We start from the raw sequence: 26510 nt of genomic DNA, 5'->3' as shown, positions 1-26510 counted from the left end.
AAAGATGAAGAATCTCTGAATTGGCAGCAGATAGCATATATTAAACTAGTGTTGTAAACAGATCATTAAACCAATAAAATATGACAACATACAGCACACAAAAATATAAATCAGATTATAATTAAATTCACTGAAAATGTAGCAAACCCGTTGGTCTGTGGTAGCTAATATTACCTTGTTTATTTTGGAATCATTTGTTTCGCTGGCTATTATGTCAAAGAATGAATGGTAATGTTTGTAAGGGTACATTGTAAATGCTTTGAAAATTGCTAATGATACAAAAAAACTGTAAAAGCTTGTTCCTTTTTGACACATCAAACAGAACAAAAGAAGGTCTGGCATTTATATAGTACCTTCCATAACAGCAGGACATCTGAGAGCACTTTACACCCAATGGAATTTCTTTTGAAGTGTAGTCACTGTTGTAATGTAGGATCAATTCAAAGTGCTCACCAACTTCCCTCAATTTTCTTTTTCCCCAAAGATGTTTGTATGACCTGTTGGTCCCTGTTTCCTATATGACTTATTTCCAAAGTTAAAGCCTTCGGTGTAGCAATTTAATTTTCTCTCTATTGCTGAAACTTGTTAACGTAATGAAAAATGTGTTCGTTCTCTTCAGAATGTCAAACCAATCTCCAGGTTAGGTTAAATGTCTCAGCACAAGAACAGGAATTAAGCCTGGAATTTGCTAATCTGAGAGGTTCAGCTGTGTGCTGCCTTTAGTTACTATACCATCAAAGGAGCTCTTCCTGTCACTACTGAACTCTCAGGTCACATTTTCATCTTCCAGTGGAACTGGGTCATGAAATGCTGAACACAGTTTCTTTTGCTTGAAAAAAAATACATTTTTGTTTCCTGCCTGCCCAACCCCACACTCTTCACAGGTTGAGAAAGCTGCGGGTAAAAAAGAATGCACAGTCAAATACAGTCTTCTGAACTGGGATTCCAACTGTGACAACAACAGGAACATTTGAACTTTCTTTCCTACTCGATTTTTGTGAACTATCTGGAAGACCCTCAAAAAACACACCTCCTTGGAAAGTTTATGACCATTGGGGAAACCTGGTGAAGGATCTGGAATATTCTGACAGAATGGTGACACTGGAGCAATGGACAGTTTTTAAAAGTTTCAATAGCATAACCTTGGTTCCTGAATAAAACCTTTTTTTTAAATAGACATTTCAGGAATTCAAATTTTTCTATAGGCCTACAGTTTGTGTTGTAATGTAATGACAGATTTGAATGTGAATTTGATTGCTAAAGGATTTTTATCCCTTAATTATAATGCTTGCTGTGGCAGAGTTCTGAGGGCTGGTACATCATGATTACTGGGTGGGTACCTATGGAGGTTATATGATGAGAATGGGGAGTGCATAGAGGTTTGAAAGGGGATTAGAGAGGATATAGAGAAAATGAGATAGCATGGAGTGACCTGGAGGCTATGAAGGAGAGTGAAGTGATTTTTGGGATTTATGGTGCTGTATGGAAGAGGCAGCATGCAAAGGGAACCTTGGTTGGAGGTTATTGTTAGGTTTCAACACTTGAACAATGACGTTGGAAGTTGGCCTTCTACCAGCTGCCTGGTCATCCACGTTTCTCTCGCTCTGCTTTACTGTCGTTGGCTAACTTAGTTAGAAAATGAAAATCTTGGTGTCAAAAATCAGACTTGAATTGAGTGTGCATTTCTGAAACAAAAAAGGTGACTTGCATTTTGTTAACGCAAGACAAAAATACCATCCCCAGGAAGTTATTTTTACCAATATTGTACACATTTTAAGAAACTTTTATGAGATATGGGCCAGCTGTAAGGATCTCCAAAAGTGCGCAGTGATGATTGCTCACATGGGACAATACCTCCAGTCTTTCTTCACAATCATTAGAAATTTAATCATAATCTCACTCCATTGTTTTAAAAGGTGGTATTTTTCTCAAGTTGAATACATTTTGCGTTTTTCTAGTCAGTCATGTGACAAAATCCTCCAACTCTTGTGAAGAAACTATGTGTCTCAGCCGTCGAACATTGCCTTTCTTCTCTGGTTGAGTCTTGGAATTGGCCAGTTTATTTAAGTACTGTAATAAAGGAGTAGAAGTGAGAAGCTGTTTTCATGATTTGATCAGAGCAGTTCAAACACAGGATTCTGATTAATGTGGAGCACACTTCCTTCATTGGAGGCAGTCCAACAAGGGCATTAACTAGTTAGTTGCTTTATTATATTCATAACTTTTGATGGCTGAGTAACAATTTGAAGAAAGGTTTACCTTTATTAAGTAAAAGATCAAACCACACTTAATTTACATAGATTTCTGAACAGATAGAATCATAGAATCACAACAGTGTGGAAACAGGCCATTTGGCCCAACAAGTCCACACCGATCCTCTGAAGAGTATCCCACCCAGACCCATTCCCCAACCCTATTATTCCACATTTACCCCTGATTAATGCACCTAACCAATACATCTTTGAACACTATGGACAATTTAGCATGGTCAATTCACCCAACCTGCACACCTTTGGATTGTGGGAGAAACCGGAGCATCCAGAGGAAACCCACACAGACACGGGGAGAATGTGCAGATCATAGAAAGGTTCTTGATATTTCTTTGCTTTTACAGATTCCACTGCATTTGGTGTTTCATTTAAATGTCTCCTTACAATGATAATCAAGGGAAGGTTGTGGATTGCAGTGCCAGCTCATTAGACTGAAGCACCACTAGTTCAGAACTAATCTGATTGATTTTCATTTACCTGAGCAAATGCTTCAATGTACAGGAGCTTGGTGAGACCATTCCTGGAGTGTTGTATGCAGTTTTGGTCTCGTTATTGGACAAATGATGTTCTGGCTATAGAGGGAGTTCTATAGTTTCTAAGACTAGGATGGCAGGACCGATATATGAAGGGAGACTGGAATAATTAGGATTATATTCACTGGAGTTTGCAAAAATGAGGGGGGATTATTACAAAAATCTATTACAATTCTAACAGCACTAGATGGAGTAATTGCAAGAAGGATGTTCCGATGACCAGGTAGTCCAGAATCAGGGGTCACAGGTTAAGGATAAGATGTAGGCCATTTAGATGAGTTCAAATTTCTTCATTGAGAGAAAGGTTAGCCTATGGAATTATTTTACACAGAAAGCAATTGAGGTCAAAACATTGAAGACTTGTAAGAATGAGTTACATTTCATTTTTAGGGTTAAATGGTATGGGGAGAAAGTAGAAATAGGATATGGAGTTGGATGATTATCCATGGTCATATTGAATGGCGAGCAGGCTCCTGTTTCCTATGGAAATCTCCAACTCCTTTGGAAAGACCCTTCACTCTGGTTTAGAAAATACATTTTTGAACTTGTTGAATTCTAAAACTGTCTCATGATCCCGGCAGTGACTGGTTTTCCCAGATCCCTTCTGGTACTGGGGACAATCTCCTGATCACAAGCAAGGGCAGCTGAGGAGCTCCCACATAGTGGCTGGTAAAACTGTACAACTGTACTGTGTGATTGATGGTGACACTAACCAATCACACAGGGATGAAGACACTGGTACCATTTTAGACCACTGGTGTGGGTCAAGGACAGAGTTGGGTACAGAAACAAAGGCAATTAATGAAAATGATTTGCTCCTTAAATGTTTTCTTTTCATCAATAAATAACTCCGGGTCAACACCAAGGTTCAAATGTGGAGAAAAGAGAACCAATGATTAGGTGATACCAAGCCTGAGGAAGAGAAAAGTGAAGGAAAGCCATGCTGTCAGGCCTGTAAAAAAAACAAAGGGAAAGGAGGAAATGGTCAACAATGGGAGTAATAAGTTCGAAGGAGTGATGGAGAAAATCTAAAGGGAGGGACCATAACACAAAGTTGAAGAAATTGATGGTAAAATGAGATGTAGAAAACAGAAAGTGAGAGTTAAGTAAGGAAAGGTAATCTGATCAGAGGATAATCTGTGGGACTTGGAGTGTCGGTGAGAGACGATAATGGGTCTACTGTCTGGTGATCCAAGTGAATGAATAACCTAGTAAGCCATGTCGGTACATAAGAAGCTAAAGCTGCAAACCTACTGGCTACAGTCGCCATTCCATGTATAAACTCAATAATTCAAACATCGAAACAGCAGCTAAAGGAAGTGCATTTTATTTCACACAAATAGCTGTGAGGTATTACCTTATAGGTGAGAAACCTTTCTTCATCACTAGAAAGCAAACACAGGAATTATATTAATGTACATCTCAGCTCTCAAATAAACAAAACAGTATGTGATAATTTCATATCAATGTACATTTGAAGAACCACTTTCAAGCTGATCACTGTCACATCTGATATCTCCTCTTGCCAGAAGCTGGCCAATACTATATAAAGGTTTTCCATTCCTCTCTGAACATAAAAAAATAACTTTAATATCTGTGGAGTTCCATTCTGTCAGCTTTGAATTAGTGGTGGAAATTTACAAATAAAAAGGCCTATTTTAAACTTTATCTGGCACTTTTATCTTTCTCTCTTTATGCAACCTTCCTTTTCTTCTTTTTATTTGATTTTGTGCACCTGATTTAACACTTATTTGCTCCCCGATACAGGTTTGCCTGTTCTCTTCACAAAAGTTGCAGATTTCCTGAGAAGGTTTACACACTGTAGCTTGCCAAGCAAAACTTCATAAAGAGACTAAGAACTAAGGGGCCCTTCCAGCAGAATCTACCTGTCGTGTGCAAACTATGATTTGGAGATGCCGGTGTTGGAAACTAGGTTTGTTTGATTAGGAAGTGACAGTTACAAAAGTCTGAAGATAATGCCCTCTGCAAGTCCCTGCGGGTGTCAGCTGCTATGCCTACAACTTTTTCCCTGATTTGGAGACGCTGTTATTGAACTGGGGTGTACAAAGTTAACAATCACTCAACACCAGGTTATAGTCCAACAGGTTTATTTGGAAGCTCTAGATTTCGAAGCGCTTCTCCTTCACCAGGTGGTTGTCATCAGGTCACAACCACCCGATGAAAGAACAGCACTCCGAAAGCTAGTGCTTCCAAATAAACCTGTTGGACTAAAACCTGGTGTTGTGTGATTTTTAACATTTTAACAATCTGACCATAAACCTATAACATTGCTATTTAATTATCACTTATTCATGACATCTTTCTCACTTAAATTAATAGATCATGGATAAAATTGATACACAGAATGTGTACATGAAAGAAGACATAATTTTGGATGATAATATACCAAAGAGTAAAAAGATGAAATTTAAGGAAAGAAAAACATTACCTTTCCTTTTAATGAGTATGACAGCACTTAACACAGAAATTAAGCAGACTGAAGAAGCAATACCAATGCTGATAATTTTTATTGAATTATTTTCCTTCAAGGTACCTAAAAATAAGGGAAGGAAAGTTGTAAACATGATGAATAAATCAAAGAAGAAGACAGTGATGTATGATGTGAGCCTGAGCTGGATAAATTCAGAAATTCAACTTCTCGTTCATAGTGTGGGCTGTTAGCCAACTCGACTGAAGTGGAGATAGAGCAGGTTGAATTAGTTCGAACACTGCTGAGGTCAGTAGAAGAGAGAAATTACCAGGCAGAAGTCCAACTGTTAATTATATCCAATTACTGCTGCAGCAAAAGAGAGGTCTGGCTGTCGATTTGGTTTTAATTTGCCTTCTGGTTGCTTTTCTTTGATTTTTACATCAATTTAAAATTTAGACATTTGTTGACTCTTTGTTAACAGTATAAATGCTTGACTTCCTTAATTGAGAGTTTGTCTCTTGAACCTTTGTAAAAATGTACAGCTGTTTATCAATTTCAGTCAACCTCAACGTCATCATTATATTGAGCTCTCTGTGTGTTGACAGTTCAAGGAATCTCATTATGAATGTTTGGATTCCAAAATGGCTACTTAGAGAGCTGTGATGGGAACTGTGGGCTATATTTAATGGACAGTTTTATAAAGTCCTTCAGTAGATGCTGGTTTATTTTGGTCAATTCACCTATCCCATTCACCTATCCCACAAAATATAGAAGCAAAACAATCCTATAGTGACATATGGATGTGACAATTTAATCTCCACAATGTAGTCAGCTAGGTCTGGTGTCTGGAGTGCAAGCTCATGGTAAGAACTAGTCTGTACCCCTAAAAGGCATTCCAAAAAATTGGAAAGCCTCGAAATGAGAATTAGGAATTGTAGAATAATGGCCTGCCCACCATTTTGAATGGGCTCCCAAGTGATCCATACTTAGCAAAAATCCAACCCATGACCTGATTAAAAATGTTCAGTGAGTTGTGGTGAAATTACCGAAACAAGAGTATTTATTAAAGCTGTATCTGATACACACATTACCTTTGCAGGTTGGGAATGGTGATGACCACATTCCTGAGGCCTCACACTGAAGATTCACTGACCCATTCAAAAAGAAACCTTCCACACATCCAATATCACATGTTGAGCGATAGCTAAAATTTCCGATTGGATGGGAACATGTCATCGTTCCATTTCTAGAGATTTTTGGAATTTCACATTTCACAGCTGGAATAGAAGATTGAAAATTGAATAATGCATGTATTTATATTAAACCTGTTACCCAGGAATGTCTCAATGCTCCGAAAAATGATTTCTTGAATCATCATTAATAAGACTTATAATTAACATTGTGACTTTATTGTGATTTTAATTACCATTTTAGACATCCATTAGAAAAATACGCGCATTGATTTGTAATCTATAATAAACAGATCTATGTGAGAATATCAGCATTTGTTACAAATAAGTTGAAAATATACATAATATTTGCTCAACCATTGATATTACAAGTTCACCTATATCCGAAGTCTCCATGAACAAACATCTTTGCCCAGGCGTCTCCTAACATCATACATCCATGGACCTTGAAGTAAATTCACTGTTACAGCTGCATGATGGATGGTCACAGTGGATAGGAGTATTTATCAGAGACAGGACAAAATCACTCATTCCAATTCTCTCACCCATGCCCCCTTCAAGTGTAGCTGCTCAAGCTGAATGCAGCATTGATGAATTTATCCATTTGATGTCAACTCAAACACAGACTTGGATATTCCTGCTAATAAATTCTAAAATTTGCTTCTAAATGTTCTCTTTCTGCCAGTGGATCCAATGTGAATCCATGCCATCACAGTTGGTTGGGGGGGGGGGGGGGGGGGGGGGGGTGCGGGGGGAGGGGTGGAGGTCATCGCTGTCAGCATTGCTGTTGTATTACATTGGAGCCTCTGTGAGCCCTGCAGTGTAAACCCTGCAGCACAGTGGAAGAGACATGTAGAGCTAAAGCTGAGGTTTCCATTAGGATGGGTGCAGCTCATGGTCACTTGCTCAAGCATTGAGGGTGGTACACTCTTCAACTGTTCAGGGGAAATGGAATCTTTTATTTTCCAATAAAGTTTATATTATGATATTGATGTTGTCAATATCCAAGCATAAGATTAATTTATATGTCAGGTATATATTTCCTATGATGCAAATATATTTTAATTACAAGCATTGTCAGGCTTTTAGAGACAGGGATAAGGCGAGTTGCTAAGCTCCTCCCACCCACAATGACCCCTCATCACCTTATGCAGCGATTGAGATTTTATGCCCATCATCTACCCCACAAAATATAGAAGCAACAAACTCTATAATGACAGATGGATGTGACATTTTTATCTCCACAGTGTAGTCAGCTAGGTCTGGTGTCTGGAGTGCAAGCTCATGGTAAGAACTAGTCTGTACCCCTCAAAGGCATTCCTAAAAATTGGAAAGCCTCGAAATGAGAATTAGGAATTGTAGAATAATGGCCTGCCCACCATTTTGAATGGGCTCCCAAGTAATCCATACCTAGCAAGAATCCAACTCATGACCTGATTAAAAATGTTCAGTGAGTTGTGGTGGAATTACCGAAACAAGAGTATTTATTGAAGCTGTATCTGATACACACATTACCTTCGCAGGTTGGGAATGGTGATGACCACATTCCTGAGGCCTCACACTGAAGATTCACTGACCCATTCAACAAGAAACCTTCCACACATCCAACTTCACACATTGAGCGATAGCTGAAATTTCCGATTGGATGGGAACATGTCATGGTCCCATTTCTAGGAATTTTTGGAATTTCACATTTCACAGCTGGAATGAAAGATTTAAAATTGAATAATGCATGCATTTATATTAAAACCTGTTGCCCAGAAATATCTCAATGCTCCGAAAAAAGATTTCTTGAAACTTCATTAATAAGAATTATAATTTACATTACGACTTTATTGTGATATTATATACAATTTTAGATATCCATTAGAAAAATAAGTTCATTGATTTGTAATCTATAATAAACAGATCTGTTGAGAATATCATTATCTATTACAAATAAATTGAAAATATTAATAAATTTTCCTCAACCACTGCTATTACAAGTTCACCTATATCCGAAGTCTCCATGAACAAACATCTTTGCCCAGGCTTCTCCTAATATCATACATTCATGGACCTTGAAGTAAGTTCACTGTTACAGCTGCATAATGAATGGTCATAGTGGATAGGAGTATTTATCAGAGACAGGACAAAAACATTCATTCCAATTCTCTCACACATGCCCAGCTTGAGCTGAATGCAGCATTGATGAATTTATCCATATGATGTCAACACAAACACAGATTTGGATATTCCTGCTAATATGTTCTAAAATCTGCTTCTAAATGTTTTCTTTCTATGAGTGGACCATATTTTAGTCCACACCTTCACAGTGAGGCATCATCACTGTCCGCATTGCTGTTGCATTACACTGTAGCCTCCGTAAGCCCTGCAGTGTAAACCCTGCAGCACAGTGCAAGAGACATGTAGAGCTAAAGCTGAACTTTCCATTAGGATGGGTGCAGCTCATGGTCACTTGCTCAAGCATTGAGGGTGGTACACTCTTCAACTGTTCAGGGGAAGTGGAATCTTTTATTTTCCAATAAAGTTTATTTTATGATATTGATGCTGTTAATATCCAAGCATAAGATTAATTTATTTGCCAGGTATATATTTCCTATGCTGCAAATATATTTTAAATACAAGCATTATCAGGCATTTAGAGACAACGTTGCTAAGCGTTTCCTGCCCACAATGAATCCTCATCACCTTATGCAGCTATCGAGTTTCTATGCCCATCATCTACCCCACAAAATATAGAAGCAACAAACTCTATAGTGGCAGATGGATCTGACATTTTTATCTCCACAAAGTAGTCAGCTAGGTCTGGTGTCTGGAGTGCAAGCTCATTGTAAGAACTAGTCTGTACCCCTAAAAGGCATTCCTAAAAATTGGAACGCCTCAAAAAGAGAATTAGGAATTGTAGGATAATGGCCTGCCCACCATTTTGAATGGGCTCCCAAGTAATCCGTACTTAGCAAAAATCCAACCAATGACCTGACCAATATGGTTAAAAATGTTCAGTGAATTGTGATGGAATTATCGAAACAAGAGTATTTATTGAAGCTGTATCTGATACACACATTACCTTCGCAGGTTGGGAATGGTAATGACCACATTCCTGAGGCCTCACACTGAAGATTCACTGACCCATTCAACAAGAAACCTTCCACACATCCAACTTCACACGTTGAGCGATAGCTGAAATTTCCGATTGGATGGGAACATGTCATGGACCCATTTCTAGGGATCTTTGGAATTTCACATTTCACAGCTGGAATGGAAGATTGTGAACTGAAAAATGTTTGCATTTATATTACTCATGAATATTTCAATGCCTCTAAAATAAGATTTCTTTAATCTTAATTAATGAGACATATAATTTACATTGTAGTCAATAGATTTTATTAGGATTTCAATTATTATTTTAGATATCCATTAGAAATATAAGTGCTTTGATTAGTAACATATAATAAACAGATCTGTGTGAGAATATCATTATCTGTTACAATAAATTGAAAATATTCATAGAATTTGTTCAACCACTGATGTTACAAGTTCAGCTGTATCTGAAATCTCCAGAATGTACATCTTTGTCCAGGCATCTCCAGGCATCATACATTCTGGATCTTGACAGTAAATTCACTGTTACAGCTGCACAATGGACAATCACAGTGGATAGGAGTATTTATCAGAGTCAGGACAAAAACAGTAATTCCAATTCTCTCACCCACACCCCCTTCAGGTGTAGCTGCTCGAACTGAATGCAGCATTAATGAATTTATCCATTTGATGTCAACTCAAACAAACACTTGGATATTCCTGTTAATATGTTCTAAAATATGCTTGAATGTTCTCATTCTATTAGTGGATCTAATTTGAATCCAGTGGGGGGGTCATCACTGTCCACATTGCTGTTGCATTACACTGGAGCCTCTGTGAGCCCCGCAGTGTAAACCCTGCAGTGCAGTGGGACTCACATATAGGGTTGAAGCTGAAGTTTCCATTAGGATGGGTGCAGCTCATAGTCACTTGATTAGGAACATTGAGAGTGGTACCTTCTTCCATTGTACAGGGGAATTGGTAGCTTTTGTTTTCCAATAAAGTTTATATTCTAATTCTTGTGTTGTCGATATGAATGCATAGGATTCATTTTTTGCCAGGTATACATTTCCTATGGTGCATATATATTTTAAATACAAGCATTGTCAGGATTTTAGAGACAGGGATGAGGTTTATTGCTAAGCGTCTCCCACCCCCAATGACCCCTCATCATCTTATGCAGCCATGGAGTTTATATGTCCTTTCATCTATCCCACACAATATAAAAGCAACAAACCCTATAGTGACATATGGATGTGACATTTTATCTCCACAAAGTAGTCAGCTAGGTCTGGTGTCTGGAGTGCAAGCTCATGGTAAGAACTAGTTTGTACCTCTAAAAGGCATTCCTAAAAATTGGAACGCCTCGAAATGAGAATTAGGAATTGTAGAATAATGGCCTGCCCACCATTTTGAATGGGCTCCCAAGTAACCCAGACCTAGGAAGAATCCAAACCATGACCTGATTAAATATGTTCAGTGAGTTGTGGTGGAATTATCAAAACAAGAGTATTTATTGAAGCTGTATCTGATACACACATTACCTTCGCAGGTTGGGAATGGTGATGACCACATTCCTGAGGCCTCACACTGAAGATTCACTGACCCATTCAACAAGAAACCTTCCACACATCCAACTTCACACATTGAGCGATAGCTGAAATTTCCGATTGGATGGGAACATGTCATGGTCCCAGTTCTAGGGAACTTTGGAATTTCACATTTCACAGCTGGAATAGAAGATTGAGAATTGAACGGTATTTGTATTTATATTAAAACCTATTGCCTATGATTATTTTAATGTCTCTAAAAAAATTTCTTTAATCTTCATTAATGAGAATTATAATTTATATTGTGGTCAACAGACTTTATTGGGATTGTCAATTACTATTTTAGGTATCCATTAGAAAAATAAATGCTTTGATTAGTAACATATAATAAAGAAATCTGTGTGAGAATGTCATTACCTGTTACAAATATATTGAAAAAATACATAAAATTTTCTCAACCACTGATGTTACGAGTTCAGCTGTATCTGAAATCTGCATGAATGAACATCTTTGTTCAGGCATCATACATTCATGGACCCTGAGAGTAAATTCACTGTTACAGCTGCATAATGGAAGGTCACAGTGGATGGGAGTATTTATCAGAGACAGAACAAAAACACTAATTCCAATTCTCTCACCCATGCCCCCTACAAGTATGGCTGGTCATGCTGAATGCAGCATTAATGAATTTATCCATTTGACATCAACTCAAACACACACTTGGATATTCCTGCTAACATGTTCTAAAATCTGTTTCTGAATATTCTCTTTCTATTAGTGGATCATATTTTAGTCCATGCCATCACAGTGGGGGGTCATCGCTATCCACATTGCTGTTGCATTACACTTGACCCTCTGTGAGCCCTACAGTGTAAACCCTGCAGCACAATGGAAGTCACACATCGGGCTAAAGCTGAAGTTTTCATTGGGATTGGTGCAGCTCATAGTCACTTGGTCAGGAGCATTGAAGATGGTACACTGTTCAACTGCATAGGGGAATTGGAATCTTTTATTTTCCAATAACGTTTATATTATGATACTTCTATTGTCAATACAAATGCATAGGATTCATTTTTTTGCCAGGTATATATTTCCTATGATGCAAATATATTTTAAATACAAGCATTGTCAGGCACTTAGAGACAGGGATGAGGCTCTTTGCTAAGCATCTCACACCCACAATGACCCCTCATCACCTTATGCAGCTATTGAGTTTCTATGCCCATCATCTACCCCACAAAATATAGAAGCAACAAACTCTATAGTGACAGATGGATGTGCCATTTCTATCTCCACAATGTAGTCAGCTAGGTCTGGTGTCTGGAGTGCAAGCTCATGGTAAGAATTAGTCTGTACCCCTAAAGGCATTCCTAAAAATTGGAAAGCCTCGAAATGAAAATTAGGAATTGTAGAATAATGGCCTGCCCACCACTTTGAATGGGCTCCCAATTAATCCATACCTAGCAAGAATCCAACCCATGACCTGATTAAAAACGTTCAGTGAGTTGTGATGGAATTATCGAAACAAGAGTATTTATTGAAGCTGTATCTGATACACACATTACCTTCGCAGGTTGGGAATGGTGATGACCACATTCCTGAGGCCTCACACCTAAGATTCACTGACCCATTCAACAAGAAACCTTCCACACATCCAAAGTCACAAGTTGAGCGATAGCTGAAATTTCCGATTGGATGTGAACATATCATGGACCCATTTCTAGGGATCTTTGGAATTTCACATTTCATAGCTGGAATGCAAGATTGAGGATCGAATATTTCTTGCACTTATATTAAAACTTATTACCCAGGAATATCTCAATGTCTGTGAAAAAAGATTTCTTTAATCTTCATTAATAAGAACTTTAATTTACATTGTGATGAATAGACTTCAATGTGAGATTTTGAATCATTTTGGAGATCCATTATAAAAGCAAGTGCTTTGGCTAATGATAAGTAATAAATTTACGTGCAAAGTATGTATTTCCATGTGATGAATACATTGGGAGCGATAGATTTAGACCTTGTTAGGTGCAAAATTTTCAAGTTGACTTGCAATCCAAATCTCTGATGACATGCAAATCTTTTTTGAAGAATATCCAGGCTCCTGAATGGTGTGAGTTGTATTGATGGACTGATATATTCAGTATCAAAATATCAGGATTTTATTTCTCCGAAAACTGTCAAACATACTACCTTTTGTCTCGTTCTCTTTTTCTTCCCTCTTCCTTATATCTATTTTTACTTTCTGTACTGTGTTTTTCCTTTCTTTCTTATTACTTTTCTTTACTGTTTCAATCAATCTTTGTTCTTCATCTTTGATTTCACTCTCTTCATGCTCCCTCATTCTCTCCATTGAACTTGCAGATGCTATTAAGATCCTGGCAATAACACATTGACCTAAGGCGTGACATCTATGTTCACCTTCCAAGGGCAAAATCATGTTAGACTTAAAATGTACTCAATACACACAACAGTTTATTACCCCATGTAATGTATAGACATAAATTAGGGTTGTATTACAGCACAAAAAGAAATAACTTAGTGCGAATGATAACATTGCAATAAATGGTTTATGGCTTTGTTAATCCAACAAAACAGGCAAAAGTGACTTCACATATAAGCAATTTGTAATAATTCAATGCAATTTCAGACTTCAATTTAAATTCACTGCAATGATATTGTTCTTACCAGATTGACACTTTGGTCCATTGAATCCCTCATAACATTGACATGTATAACTTCCAATAGTTTCCACACATTGTCCGTGACCACTGCATGAATTTGGTTTGCAAGAAGCTGTTAGGAGATAACAATATAAACCCATGTACATCACAGCAAACATGGCATCATGCACTCATATTATCTTACTAGCACATGTAGTTGTCAATGAGCCTCACACCAGGGGAGAATAAACCATTTAGTTTGGATCTGCATTGCTTTGGAATTTCTAAACTTATATCTGCAAAGTCATTATTAATACACATTCCAATCTCTGTCATGTATTATTAGACAGCAAGGACTCCTCTACATGTGAAATGGTATGTGAGAATTTCTACCACTGATTATTAACCACATAAGACCAATGAATATTTTATATTGACTTGATTCCAAACTCTGTTTCCTTCTCCTGGGGCTAGAGTTTACAGCCTCCCACCACACATACTTTCATGGGAGGAGGTATATTAAATATTTCGGGCCCCAGTCCCACTTATCCCTATTTAGATTTGCCATTCATTTAGTGGGATGTGGGTGTCACTGGCTGGCCAGCATTTATTGCCCATTCCTAGTTGCCCATGAGAAGATGCTGTAAGCTGCCTTGTACAACTGCTGCAGTCGACCTGCTGTGGGTTGTCACATGATATTATTAGGGATGGAATTCCAGGATTTTGACCCAGTGTCAGGTGAAGGAATGGCGATATATTTCCAAGCTAGGATGGTTGTGGCTTAGAGGGGAACTTGCAGGTGGTGGTGTTCCCATGCATCTGCGGTCCCTGTCCTTCGAGATGGAAATTCTCAGAAATTTGGAAGATGCTGTTTGAGGATCTTTGGTGAATTTCTGCAGTGCATTTTGTAGGTAGTACACACTGCTACTACAGAGCATCGGTGGTGGAGGGAGTGGATGTTCCAGAGGTGGTTGCCAATCAAGTGGGTTACTTTGTCCTGGATGGTGTCAGGCTTCTTGAGTGTTGTTGGAGCAGTGCGGAGTATTCCATCACAGTCTTGACTTGTGCCTTGTAGATGATGGACAGACCTTAGGGAGACAGGAGGTGAGTGACTGAGGAGTCGCGAATGGTGCTGAACATTGTGCAATCAGCGGCAAGCATCCCCGCTTCTTACCTTATGATGGAGAGAAGGTCACTGACAAAGCAGCTGAAGATGATTGAGCTTAAGTACTACGCAGAGGAACTCCTGCAGAGATATCCTGGAGCTGAGATGACTGACCTCCAACAGCCACAACCATCTTCCTGTGTGCCAAGTATGACTCTAACCTATGGAGCATTTGCTCCCTAATACCCACTGATTAGAGTTTTGTTAGGACTCCTTGATGCCACAATTAGTTAAATGTAGCCTTGCTGTCAAAGGCTGTCACTCTCACCTCATTTCTGGAATTCAGCTCTTTTGTCCATGTTTGAACCAAGGCTGTAATGAGGTCAGGAGCTGAGTGGCCCTAGGGGAACCCTAACCAAGCGTCACTGAGCAGGTTATTACTCAGTAGGTGCTGCTTGACAGCACTCTTGATGACATCTTCCAACACTTTGTTGATGATTGAGGGTAGACTGATGGGACAATAATTGGCTGCGTTGGATTTGTCCAGCTTTTTACATATAGGACCTATTTGGGCAATTGTCCACATTGCCAGGTAGATGCCAGTGTTGTAAGTGTACTGTAACTGCTTGGCCCAGGGAGCAGCAAGTTCTGGAGCACACGTCTTCAGTACTATTGACAGAATGTTATCAGGGTCTATAGACTTTGTAGGACCAATGTCCCTAACCATTTCTTGATATTATGTGAATTGAATCGAATTGGCTGAAGATTGGTATCTGAACCACTGCAGGAGCCTAGATTGATCATCCACTCAGCACTTCTGGCTGAAGATTGCTGCAAAGGCTTCAACCTCATCTTTTACACTAATGTATTGGGCTGTTCCATCATTGAGGGTGGGGATATTTGTGGAGCCTCTCCTCTAGTAGGTTGTTTAATTTCTGACTGGATGTGGCAGGACTGCAGAGCTTAGATCCGATTCATTGGTGTGGACTTGTTTAATCCTGTCTATTACTTGCCGCTTATACTGTTTAGCATGAAAGTAACCCATAATATGAGTTGGGTAAGTCCCCACTAGACCACACACCCTTAGACTAATTGAGGCCCTTAACTGCCTGATTAATTGGCAGTTAAGGGCCTCAATTTATCCTGCCCAGTGCCATAAAACATAGCGAAGTGTCAGAGGATAGAGGACGGGAAGAATTTCTGGCTGTAACAGCTGCTCCCTTCTTGAGGCATTTTAGGTGTTGGAGGTGATTTCCTCAAATTCCAGGAGCAGCAATTACTGCTTTATAGGCTGTTGCATTGTTTTGGAACACGTGCCTCCCTCTGTGTGAAAAAGTTGCCCCATAGGCCTCTTTTATATCTTTCCCCTCTCACCCTAAACCTATGCCCTCTAGTTGCCCAACCCCAGGGAAAAGGACTTTGTCTATTTACCCCTCATACTTTTGTAAACCTCTATAAGGTCAGCCTCTGAAGCTCTAGGGAAAACAGCCCCAAACTATTCAGCCTCTCCCTGAAGCTCAAATCCTCCAACCCTAGCAACATCCTTGTAAATCTTTTCTGAACCCTTTAAAGTTTCACATGTATCCCATTCACTGACGGAAACTGAACAGAGGCATGTTGTGAAAGAGGAAGCAATTTTTGTGACATAAAAAACATTTTGTGGATCATGTTGTTGGTTTTCACTTCAAGAGAGAGGGACAAATCACAAACCTTCATGACTTCAAATCTGAGGAGGTAACAAAATATCTCTATGAGTACAATGATTCAGACTGAAGATGATGAAATTTAATACAAAGACAGTATATGTTCCTGAAAAACTGTAGAGGCTTTGTCACACATCCCTGTGGCAAGGTCTGTACAGCAAGATGATATTTTCATTGAAAAAGTGAAAAAGTTTACATTATTAACAACCATGACTCAACCAGCAACTGCTCAGCAACTGAACTAAATCAGGGAAGTCTGACAAGGACCATGCTCAGGTCAGAGAACACTGTGTCGAAGGATAGCTAGCGTTCCTGCCATGTAACCCCATTCTCAGACACGACAGTAAACAAAGAGGCTATCTCAGAATAGCAAATGGTTTTCTCATGAGGGAGAGAGTGGCTAATCTGAGAGTTCTGAGTTTCGACATACAGCATCAATTGCACCAAGGATATCTCAAAATATTGAATGAAAGCAAGATATTCCATTGTCTGAGATTTTATTGTGTGAATTTATTTATTTTTTACTTGTAAATTCCAAGTTATTCTTTTTATGTATGGTCATGAGCCACCTATAGCTAAGGGACTCAGGTAATCAGAAGCTGGATCAGGTGCATCAGCAGACATTAGTTCTAATCCTTCCACCATGGATTAGTGACTGAACCTCATGCTTTGCAGTAGTGGAATTCAGTAACTCAGTATCTCATGAATAACAAATATTGCTAAGCACTATGCCGTCATTAGTGAACAACCGCACTTCAGAGCTTAAACTGGGAAAAAGATCATTGTTGGAACAGCTGGGTTGATGCTTCTAGCTGCACTTTGACAGGTCATGGCTGTGTGGTGGGAGCCTGTGGTGGGGCTGAGAACCATTTAACAGAAATTTCTAACTTCAGAAGTTATAATGCAATAGTCTGTGGTATCTTAAGCATGTTTCTAATGCAGTGACAGATCAGAGCACTCTCTTCTTGAAAGGTTAGGGATCATCAAATTGACTGAGATTGTGTGTGTTCACCAGTACAGTATTCGAATATCTTAACTATTGGTCATGCTTTTCTGCATTCTACAATAATGGCCATCTGTTTGTTTGCATAACTGTGCATGGTGACTGGTATTAGTTTAACAGTTCTCAGAGATCTTTCAGTTCGGTCTTTATGAGTTTATTTATTTTGACGAACACCAAAGAAAGACAGTGTTTATTCAAAAGGGACTTGAATGCTTTTATGTTTTATTGACAGTTTTATAAGCTCTTAAAATGAACAATGTTTTCAAGCAGAGTATAAATGAGTGATTAACTTTTTAAAAAACCTTTACAAATACATTGAAGATTTCCTGCATGGGTTTATAATTATTCATGGTTACTGGGTGAATGGATATGATGGAGTATGGAGATAACATTGGAAATATGAGTGGACATTGAAGGGGTATGGCAACTAGTTTATAGGAAATATTATTGGACATGGAAGGTGTATAGGAGATACGCATGGACCTGGAAGCAGCATGGGTGTGGGTGGAGTTGTAGCAATGACATTGACTCCAGACCCCATCAAGTCACATGGTATCATGTTAAACAGACAGGGATTGTTATTGTTCAGATCAATTCTATCAATACCAGGTCATCCCTACGGGAGTTCCTAAGTATAGTCTCCTGGGCTCAAACATCTTTAGCAGCTTCATCAATGATCTTTTACCCATTTTAAGCTCCAAAGTGCAGTTGTTTACTAATGACTGCATAATACTTAGCAATATTTGTTATTCATCAGATCCTGAAGTTATGTCCATATGCAGCAAAATGTGGACAACATCCAGGCTTGGGCTGGTAAGAATTAAGTAAGTATGCACAACTTAGTACCAGGCAATGGCCAACTCCAACATGTTACAAACTAACCATATCTCTTTGCAATTGAAACCCCATTATCAAAGTCTTTGTGTTTACCATTGACCATAAACTGAACTGGACCAGCCATTTATATACTGTGGCTAAAAGAGCAGATCAGAATCTAGGAATTCTGCAGCAATTAATTCACCCCCAAACTCCTGAAATCCTATCCACAACCTACAAGGCACAAGTCAGGAGTGTGATAGAATACTCCCCACTTGCCTGGCTGGGAGCAGCTCCAACAACACTCAGGAAACTTGACACCATCCAGGACAAAGCAGCTAACTTAATTTTGCTGTTCAATTCCTGCCTTCAATATTCACTCCCTTCACTGTCAACACACAGTGGTAGGAGTGTATACCTTCTACAAGGTGAATTGCAGCAACCACAAGACTCCTTCGTCACCCAAATTCTTAAATTAGCATCATTTTAAATACCAAACTTTTAAAATTACCTCTTGTTTTCTTTCACTCACCTGGGCCACTTACCCCAAAATACATTCTACCCAGAAGTTGACAAAATTATCTTACCTAAATAGCATAATGCTCGTTTTGATCTTTCCAGACAGGGATCATTATTCCACCTTCCTGCATCTGTTGCTCTCTTTATATAAATTTCTACACAATCTTCAGCACCAGGAGTTGGTTCACCTGCAGCCCAGTTTTCTGCCTCTTCATCCAGTGTTTTGTTAGTTCCAACCCAGGTCCAAACATTATTAATCTTTCTTATTCCAATCCAGTAGTAAGTTGGGTTCCTCGGTATCACCGTATTCAGATGGTTAATTTCTTCACGGTTCTGAATTGCAACGAGGTCAGTGAAGAAATGTTGGCAGTAGTTTCTGGCATCGGGCCATGTCATATCTGTTGTTGAATAGCTGTAGTTCCAGCTCTGAACCCCTTTCCAAGCTGTTAGTTCTGGGAAGGCAACAGATTCTCTTGTAATATAACAGAAAGTATTAGAAATACACCAGAGATTCACCAGCAGCCAGAAAGTGAAAAAGCTGGTTAAAATTTTGATTGCAAGCACCTCCTTTAGAAGTAAATCTGAAAGAAAGTTGTTAGACAATCTCTTATCTTCCAATTCTGATATAAAGGTGTGAGCTAGCTTTCCTCTCTGTGGAGACTTGTAAATCTTACTTCCAACATGGTCTATTTTCATTTTTGATTCCCATTTACGTTTTCGATTGTTCACTGTAATGTCAGATTAACTATAACACAGGCTCATTTCAAGCAAGTAGAAACAAAAATTGCTGGAGAAACTCAGCAGGTCTGGCAGCACCAGTGGAGATTGAGACAGAGTTAACACTTTGAGTCCTGTGACCCTTCTTCAGAACCTGTTAATTTCAGACCTGATATCCAGACATGGTGATGAGAACTCTCACTTTAAAACAGAACATAGCTGATTGGCTGAGAGGGGGTTAATATTCTGTCCAGCTCATGACCATGTTAACTGAAACCATAGTCTCTCTGACAACCTTGTCTCTCTCTTGCCAAAATAAAACAAAGAACTGCGGATGTTGGAGATCTGAAACAAAAGCAGAATTTGATGGAAAAATTCAGCAGTCTGACAGAAGCTATGGAGAGAGTTAACATTTCGAGTCTGTCCTCCCGAATTTAGCCAGACATGTACATCTTCTCTGCCCTTTCCATTCTTTGTGTGTAGAGCTTATCTTGTCTGAACAAGTCAATCAAAAAGAACATTGACACAGTGAATATCTGGGCAATTCCTGTAATTTGAAGAAGACGGAAAGACAAAGTTACTGTAATCTCTTTGCGCAAAATCTACTGCTTTGCCTTGTGCTGAGTTTGGTTGCTGCTGACCCCCATTCCTGCATTAAGCTCCTTTCCCTACGATCTCCATCTCACAACTCTCCTCTCAACATCTTTCAGCTTTGCACTGTGGCTCAGGTGGGTGTAATACCAGAAATGGCCACTGTATCATCAGTGGTGCTGCTGTTCAATGCAATTGTCAGCCTCTGATTGGCCAATGGGCAGACCAATTGCCTCCAGGGTCTTGGATTTCAGAGAAGGCCCAGTCCCACTGCTGTCCAGTATAAATGCTTGAGTGGCACTTAATGCGATTGGCTTTCGCTAAAACAGAATATCTGAGCTTCCTGTGGCTGGGCAGTCAGGGATGAGATTCCTGCCAGCATCATCAAATCCAGCCCTAATGGTCAGATCATTGAGCAGAGAAGTCAAGTAGAGGAGAAAGGTGGGAGATATATCAGAGTCAGGAAATTGGAATGGATGAGGCAAAACATGATCAGGAAAATAACATGTTGTAGTGATATGTATTGATTATCTTCCACTTTCACATTGTGATTCCTATGTAAGCTCCCATAATATAAGGATGAGATGTGAATTACATGACAGTGAAGAATGAAACAAACTTCTATCGCAGCACCGGGTATCTGCACATGTACATTACAATCACAAGCACTTGCACGCCCAGGCTCAAACACTACAATTTGGAGATACTGCATTATGTTTCCTTCAGCATGGCATGCTGCAAGATCAGAGCTCAATACAATGGAGACTGAGAGCATTATACCACCATGTGCATGTCTTTTAAAGGTGTATCACACATCTGCTGCGAGAAAGAAGCAAAATGTGAGTCAAGCTGGACACAGTCAAAAAGTGTGGTGCTGGAAAAGCACAGCAGGTCAGGCAGCATTCAAGAAGCAAGAAAATTGATGTTTCGGGTATAAGCCCTGACATTCCTGATGAAGGGCTTATGCTCAAACATTGACTCTCCTGCTCCTCGGATACTGCCTGAAATGTTGAGCTTTTCCAGGACCACACTTTTTGACTCGGACTCTCCAGCTTCTGCAGTCCTCACTGTCTCCAAGTTGGACAAAGAAGCTGAGTGAGTAAGATCCTACCATGTGTTTACCTACACTGCTTTGTTCAGTTAGAGGAAGTTCTTTTGTTTTAGTTCTGATGAACACTGAACCAAAATCTATACTTAGGTTTCTCTCACCACAGATGCTACCTGACTTTCCAACATTTGCTATTTTATTTCACATTGATAACATCCACAGTTATTTTGTTTATATAAAAAAAACTAGATGCTTTAAAAAGAAGACAGAAGTGATTGTAGGATGGGCTGAGTTGAGAAAGCAGGAAAAGCAGAGCTGCTCAATTGAAAAAGGACTTCATTGTTGTTTACTAGCCTTTTCCTGTTTCTAAAACATTGTTCTTACACTGGCATTAAAGTCCTTTCAAAAAGACAGGAGAGTAAAGCCTTACCATGAAGCAGAATTAAAAGCCAAATGTGGGCAATCCTCTTCTGAACCGGATAATGTTTTTGTTGAGCACAAAATTCCACATAAATGCCCTAATGAAAGAAAACAAAAATGTAAATAATATGTGCAGTCTACACATCAAATTACAGAGTCTATACACTTTAGATATGGACATTTCTTACAGAAAAGCTAATATCAGTTCCTCCAAGGAATTGTTTTTAATGAAATGTTAAAAATCTAATATATATGTAACTGTAAAGACTCTGCCACTACTCATGTCATGACTATGGCCCCACCCATTTGCATCTCTTTTTCATAGAACCACAGGACGTTTCAGCATAGAAAGATGTAAGGGTGTGGTGTCTGGACAGAGTTTTCGTTACAGCAATTCAAAACTAGTCCAACTGCCCCATGCTCCCCTATTATTTTTATTCTACTTTGCTTTCAGTATTTTTCCAATGTTTGCGGAAAAAAAGATTCAAACCACACCCTCTTTGTAGTGTCTCTTGCCTATATCAAACCTTGCGGTTGTGCTGTTTGTTCTGTTTGAATGCAGCAACTGAGCTACTATTTGCAAGGTACTTAGCTATTTCATGAATCATATGAAGATTGTGATATTGGTAACGTCAATATTTTTGCATGTCATTACTTTGATCATTATTTTAGCAAAGATGTTAATCCATTCATGCCAAGTCATTGTACACTCAGGGTGGCATGGTGGTTCAGTGGTTAGTGCTGCAGTCTCACAGCACCAGAAACCCAGGTTCAATCCCAGCATCAGGTGACTGTCTGTGTGGCATTTGCATGTTCTCCCTGTGTCTGTGTGTTTCCTCCCACAGTCCAATGATGTGCAGGTTAGGTGGATTGGCCATGCTAAATTGCCCATTGTGTGCCGGGATATGCAGACTAGATGGATTAGTCAGGCTAAATATGTAGTATGGGTGAGATGCTTTTTGGAGAGACAGTGCAGACTCGATGAGCCAAATGGCCTCTTTCCACAGTGCAGAGATTCAATGACTCATCTACATTAATGCTTTCAATTCATAAATAGGAAGCTAGTATTTTTACAGCAAAACTCAGATCCTTAGTACAATGTAATACTTTATAAATCAAATCATTTAACCTTCTTTTAAAAACTTGAATCTAACTGAAACATATCCACCACAGCCCAATATCCAAACTTTAAAGTTTTGCTGTAATATTATGGATATTATTTCTTTGCCCTTTCTGAATGATTTAAACCTGGAACTATTCTTGTATTCTTTTCTGAATGGTTTTCCTCTTTCTTGCAAGGGCAGTAACCATTTGTGCATGCTTTCCATGTAAGACCTTATGAATGATTTATTACCAATGTCACAGTTAAAGTTTAAATTTAATGTCTAATTGGGCAACTTTCCAACAGCACTGCACAAATAATTAGTAATATACAAAACTACATAACTTTTCCTTTCTGCTTTATGTACTTCCATACAATTTCTTATTAAAAAAACTACTGCAAAGCATTTCTAGCACAGAAATAGATCATTTGTCCCAACAGGTCTTTGTCAATGTTTATGCTTCACGCACAGGTTACCCAACCTTCATCATCCAACAATATGAACACATTTTCCTGTTCCTTTCTCCTTCATGAGTTTATCAATCTCCCCCTCACATACTATTTGGCTCAAATATGCCTTGGAGTCTGAGTTTCACTTTCTAACAACTCTCTTGTAAGGATGTTTCTCTCAATTCTTTTTTGGATATATTATGAATGATCCAATATTACTCCTAGTTTCAGTCTCACCCATAAGTTAAAGCATTCTATCCGATAAACCTCTTTCACAGATTTGAAAACCTCAGGTGTTCACTTTGTCCTCCCTTTTCTTTCTTCATCAACATAAATTTTCAGTTTTAATATGATACTTGTAAATATTTTTTGCATCCTTTAGATAGAGATTCAAGCTCTTCACAATGCTCGAGGTTTGATTGAGTCAAGGATCTATACCAGTTTATCACAATGTTGCTGCTTTCTAATTCCCTCCCTCCAGTAGCCATGTAGCAAAGTTTTGTGTTTTTGTGTCACCATGTATTGCTTTGCATTATCCAATTTGATGATTTATCTGTTCATTTGTTAACTCAACACTTGAACTTCTACCTTGCTTAATCTGATTTGAAGGCTGATGATTTTTGGATGGAATATGAACAACCATGATTTTGCATAAGCAAGTTACCCAGTTATATTTATGTTAGTGTTTGTGGAACCTGCTGAACTTTTCACATTAATTTTTGAAATGCAGTTATTACTGTATTTAGCTGGCTGTAAAACACTTTGGAACATCCTGAGGTCATGAAAGGTGCTGTATAAATTCAAGTTTTCCTTTTGATGGGAGTCTCAGGAGTGACAAGCATTAGTTTGAAATAAATCAACCTCCCCTGATTACTGTGCTTCTTTGTTCAATTCTCAGTCAACTTATGACCCAATGTTTGGACAGCTAGGGGGGTGACTATTTCAATTTTGTGCATCCTAAATATGTCACTTTATAGAATACTAGTTCATACATCAATTACAGTGTAGTATTGAATAATCCGTGAATGGAATATCACAGCAACAATGTGTTGGCACTTTTATTTTAGCTGTTGACTCCTGTATCTTGTCACTTTTTTTTATTTCCAAGTAAATCTGACTGATTGCTTTCATTATAACTGTATCACAAAAATCTGAGCACAACTGAGTATGCCTCTTTACTTCAGACTTTGTATACTTCTCGTCTCTTTTCTAAGAAAATTAACCACTGCTCATAAACAAGCAGTGGTTCTGTGAGGTGATCTGATGAACTCCGTTATAATGTTAAATACCATTTTAATGCAAATATCTTTGTCAAAATATTATTCATTGTGCTGTGCATTCAAACATTTTAAACACATTACAACTACATTCAATGTTTTCAAATCTCTAGTCTTTTTCTTATTCACTGTTCAAGATGAAATGTGCTTTATGACAGTTCACAGACTGGTTGACCCAGACTGTATGTTTTCTGCTCAACATTTTAACTCTTTAAAATATTTCTTTATGTTCCCACATTTATTTTAATTCCTACTTTATATTTTCAGAATCTTTTCAATAAAGTTCCACTAAAATAGAATAAAATGAATGTTACTTACCATTTCAGGGATTTTCCGATTTTGTGGTTGGCTTTACCCTCCCTGTTTTACTTCACTGAGATGTTTTGTTCAATAGGGAGAACTTTGTTTTCTTCTGTCAGCTGCAGTTGCTCAGTGCAGTACTGTGCCTATCTACAAACCAAGTGCCTCAGCCCCGGCCACACCTGTGCTTCTCCCCTCACTCTATTTGCTGACCAACAAGCTTCCTGCAATGCTTGTCAAAAAAAAAGTGTAAAATAAAAATGTGGTCTCCCTACAGAGATATCCATGTAAACTCTTTCAGAAGCATTGAACAACATTAAAGATACATCTCTATGAAATAGAAAAATAAGCAGTCACCATTCCTCCCACTCTCCCTCTTACATACAGCCAGTTCTTCTATAATGCGCTGGTTATGTCCTTGTGCAACCCCATGTTATTTTTAAAAAATCACACTTTAGAAACAGCGCTTAAATCTTTGGTGCAGTAATCATGTTATAGCCAATGCATGTTTTAAAAGTTCGTATTTAGAAACAGTGTTCTCAACTAGTCAATTGTGCTACAGTGAATTTGTGTTGATGAAAGTGTTATAGCAGAATGACCTGCACCACATGTCCTTTCAAAGAAGCCATTTCTATAAATTGCAGAGCCAGTAAGCTGTATATCAGCAAGATCTGTCTGAGTAAAGATAGGATTAGATTAGGATAGTTTATAGATATCAATCAATCTGTTGGTTGATCAGGATATATATTCATTGCTTTGTTAGAAGCTTTTGTGAATGTTAGGAGAATGCTTCACAGTGATTGTACGATGGAAGTTTTCAAATACTTGTCATTTTTAGCATAACAGTGGAGATAGGGAATAATGCATCATTAAGCAGCATTTTATGAATATATAATGGCTTAAGTCAGAAGTAAGCCATCAGATAAGTGCCTTCCTTGTCAAAGCTTTGAGTATAGGAGTTGGGATGTCATGTTGTGGATATTAGTAGGTCACCTTTGGGATACAGTGTATATTCTGGTCATCCTTCTGTAGGAAGGATTTTGTGAAACTTGAGAGGGTGCAGAAGAGATTTACAAGAATGTTGCCAGGACTGGAGGGTGAACAACAGGGAGAGACTGAATAGACTGCTGTTTTTTTTTCTCTGGAGCATCGGAGGCTGAGGGGTGACCTTTATATAGGTTTATAAAGTCATGAGGGGTATGGATAGGGTGAGTAGCCAAGGTCATTTTCCCTAGGATGGGGAGTCCAAAGCTAGAGAGCATAGGTTTAAGGTGAGGGGAAAAAAAATATTTTAAAAATTGGAGAGCCAACTTTTTCACACAGAGGGTAGTGCATGTAAGAAACGAGCTGTCAGAAGAAATGGTGAAGGTTGGTACAATTACAACATTTAAAAGGCATCTGGATGGGTTTAGAGGGATATAGGCCAAAGGCTGGGAAATGGAGTGAGGTCCAATTGAGATGTCTGGTCGTCATGGATGAGTTGGGCTGAAGCGTCTGTGTTCTGCTGTATAACTATATGATTTGAAGTAAAAGTCATTCTAATTACCAGAGGAAATATAGTATTTTCCGAAATGCCTAACTTTTATCCCACGGGACCTTATTATACTTGGACTGGTTTTAATGCTGTTGATAGATATAGGTCACACGTTTCTTCCATCTCAGACTGAATATCCCACTAAAGAATAACTTTTCACAATACCATTGATGCATTGTCAAGTGATTCACATTCTAGTTA

At 38.6% G+C, this 26510-nt stretch overlaps 1 protein-coding gene across 1 annotated transcript; it reads right to left on the bottom strand.

Annotated features, from left to right (window-relative positions):
- Positions 1 to 159: 159 nt before the first annotated feature.
- LOC140479691 (P-selectin-like) lies at positions 160 to 24939 on the bottom strand. Its single transcript, XM_072573706.1, has 12 exons — positions 24794 to 24939; positions 21657 to 21744; positions 18939 to 19322; positions 13750 to 13857; positions 12624 to 12809; positions 11053 to 11238; positions 9495 to 9680; positions 7940 to 8125; positions 6326 to 6511; positions 5253 to 5357; positions 4161 to 4188; positions 160 to 2070 (listed from the first exon to the last, which is right to left on the bottom strand). Exons 1-12 carry the CDS (start codon positions 24794 to 24796, stop codon positions 2064 to 2066), a joined length of 1653 nt encoding a protein of 550 aa, XP_072429807.1. The 5' UTR covers positions 24797 to 24939; the 3' UTR covers positions 160 to 2063.
- Positions 24940 to 26510: the final 1571 nt, after the last annotated feature.

Source organism: Chiloscyllium punctatum, chromosome 7 (genome assembly GCF_047496795.1).
Source record: "Chiloscyllium punctatum isolate Juve2018m chromosome 7, sChiPun1.3, whole genome shotgun sequence".
NCBI classification, from domain to species: Eukaryota; Metazoa; Chordata; class Chondrichthyes; order Orectolobiformes; family Hemiscylliidae; genus Chiloscyllium; species Chiloscyllium punctatum.
The sequence above is the reverse complement of the archived record's forward strand: the minus strand, read 5'-3'. Positions and strand labels throughout refer to the sequence as shown.

Excerpts from the sequence above, each read along its gene's own strand:
- LOC140479691 (XM_072573706.1), bottom strand. Across the intron at positions 8,126-9,494 it reads ACCATTCCCAACCTGCGAAG|CTGTGAAATGTGAAATTCCA; the intron begins GTAATGTGTGTA and ends CTTTCATTCCAG. Across the intron at positions 4,189-5,252 it reads CATACTCATTAAAAGGAAAG|TGATGAAGAAAGGTTTCTCA; the intron begins GTAATGTTTTTC and ends TTTGCTTTCTAG.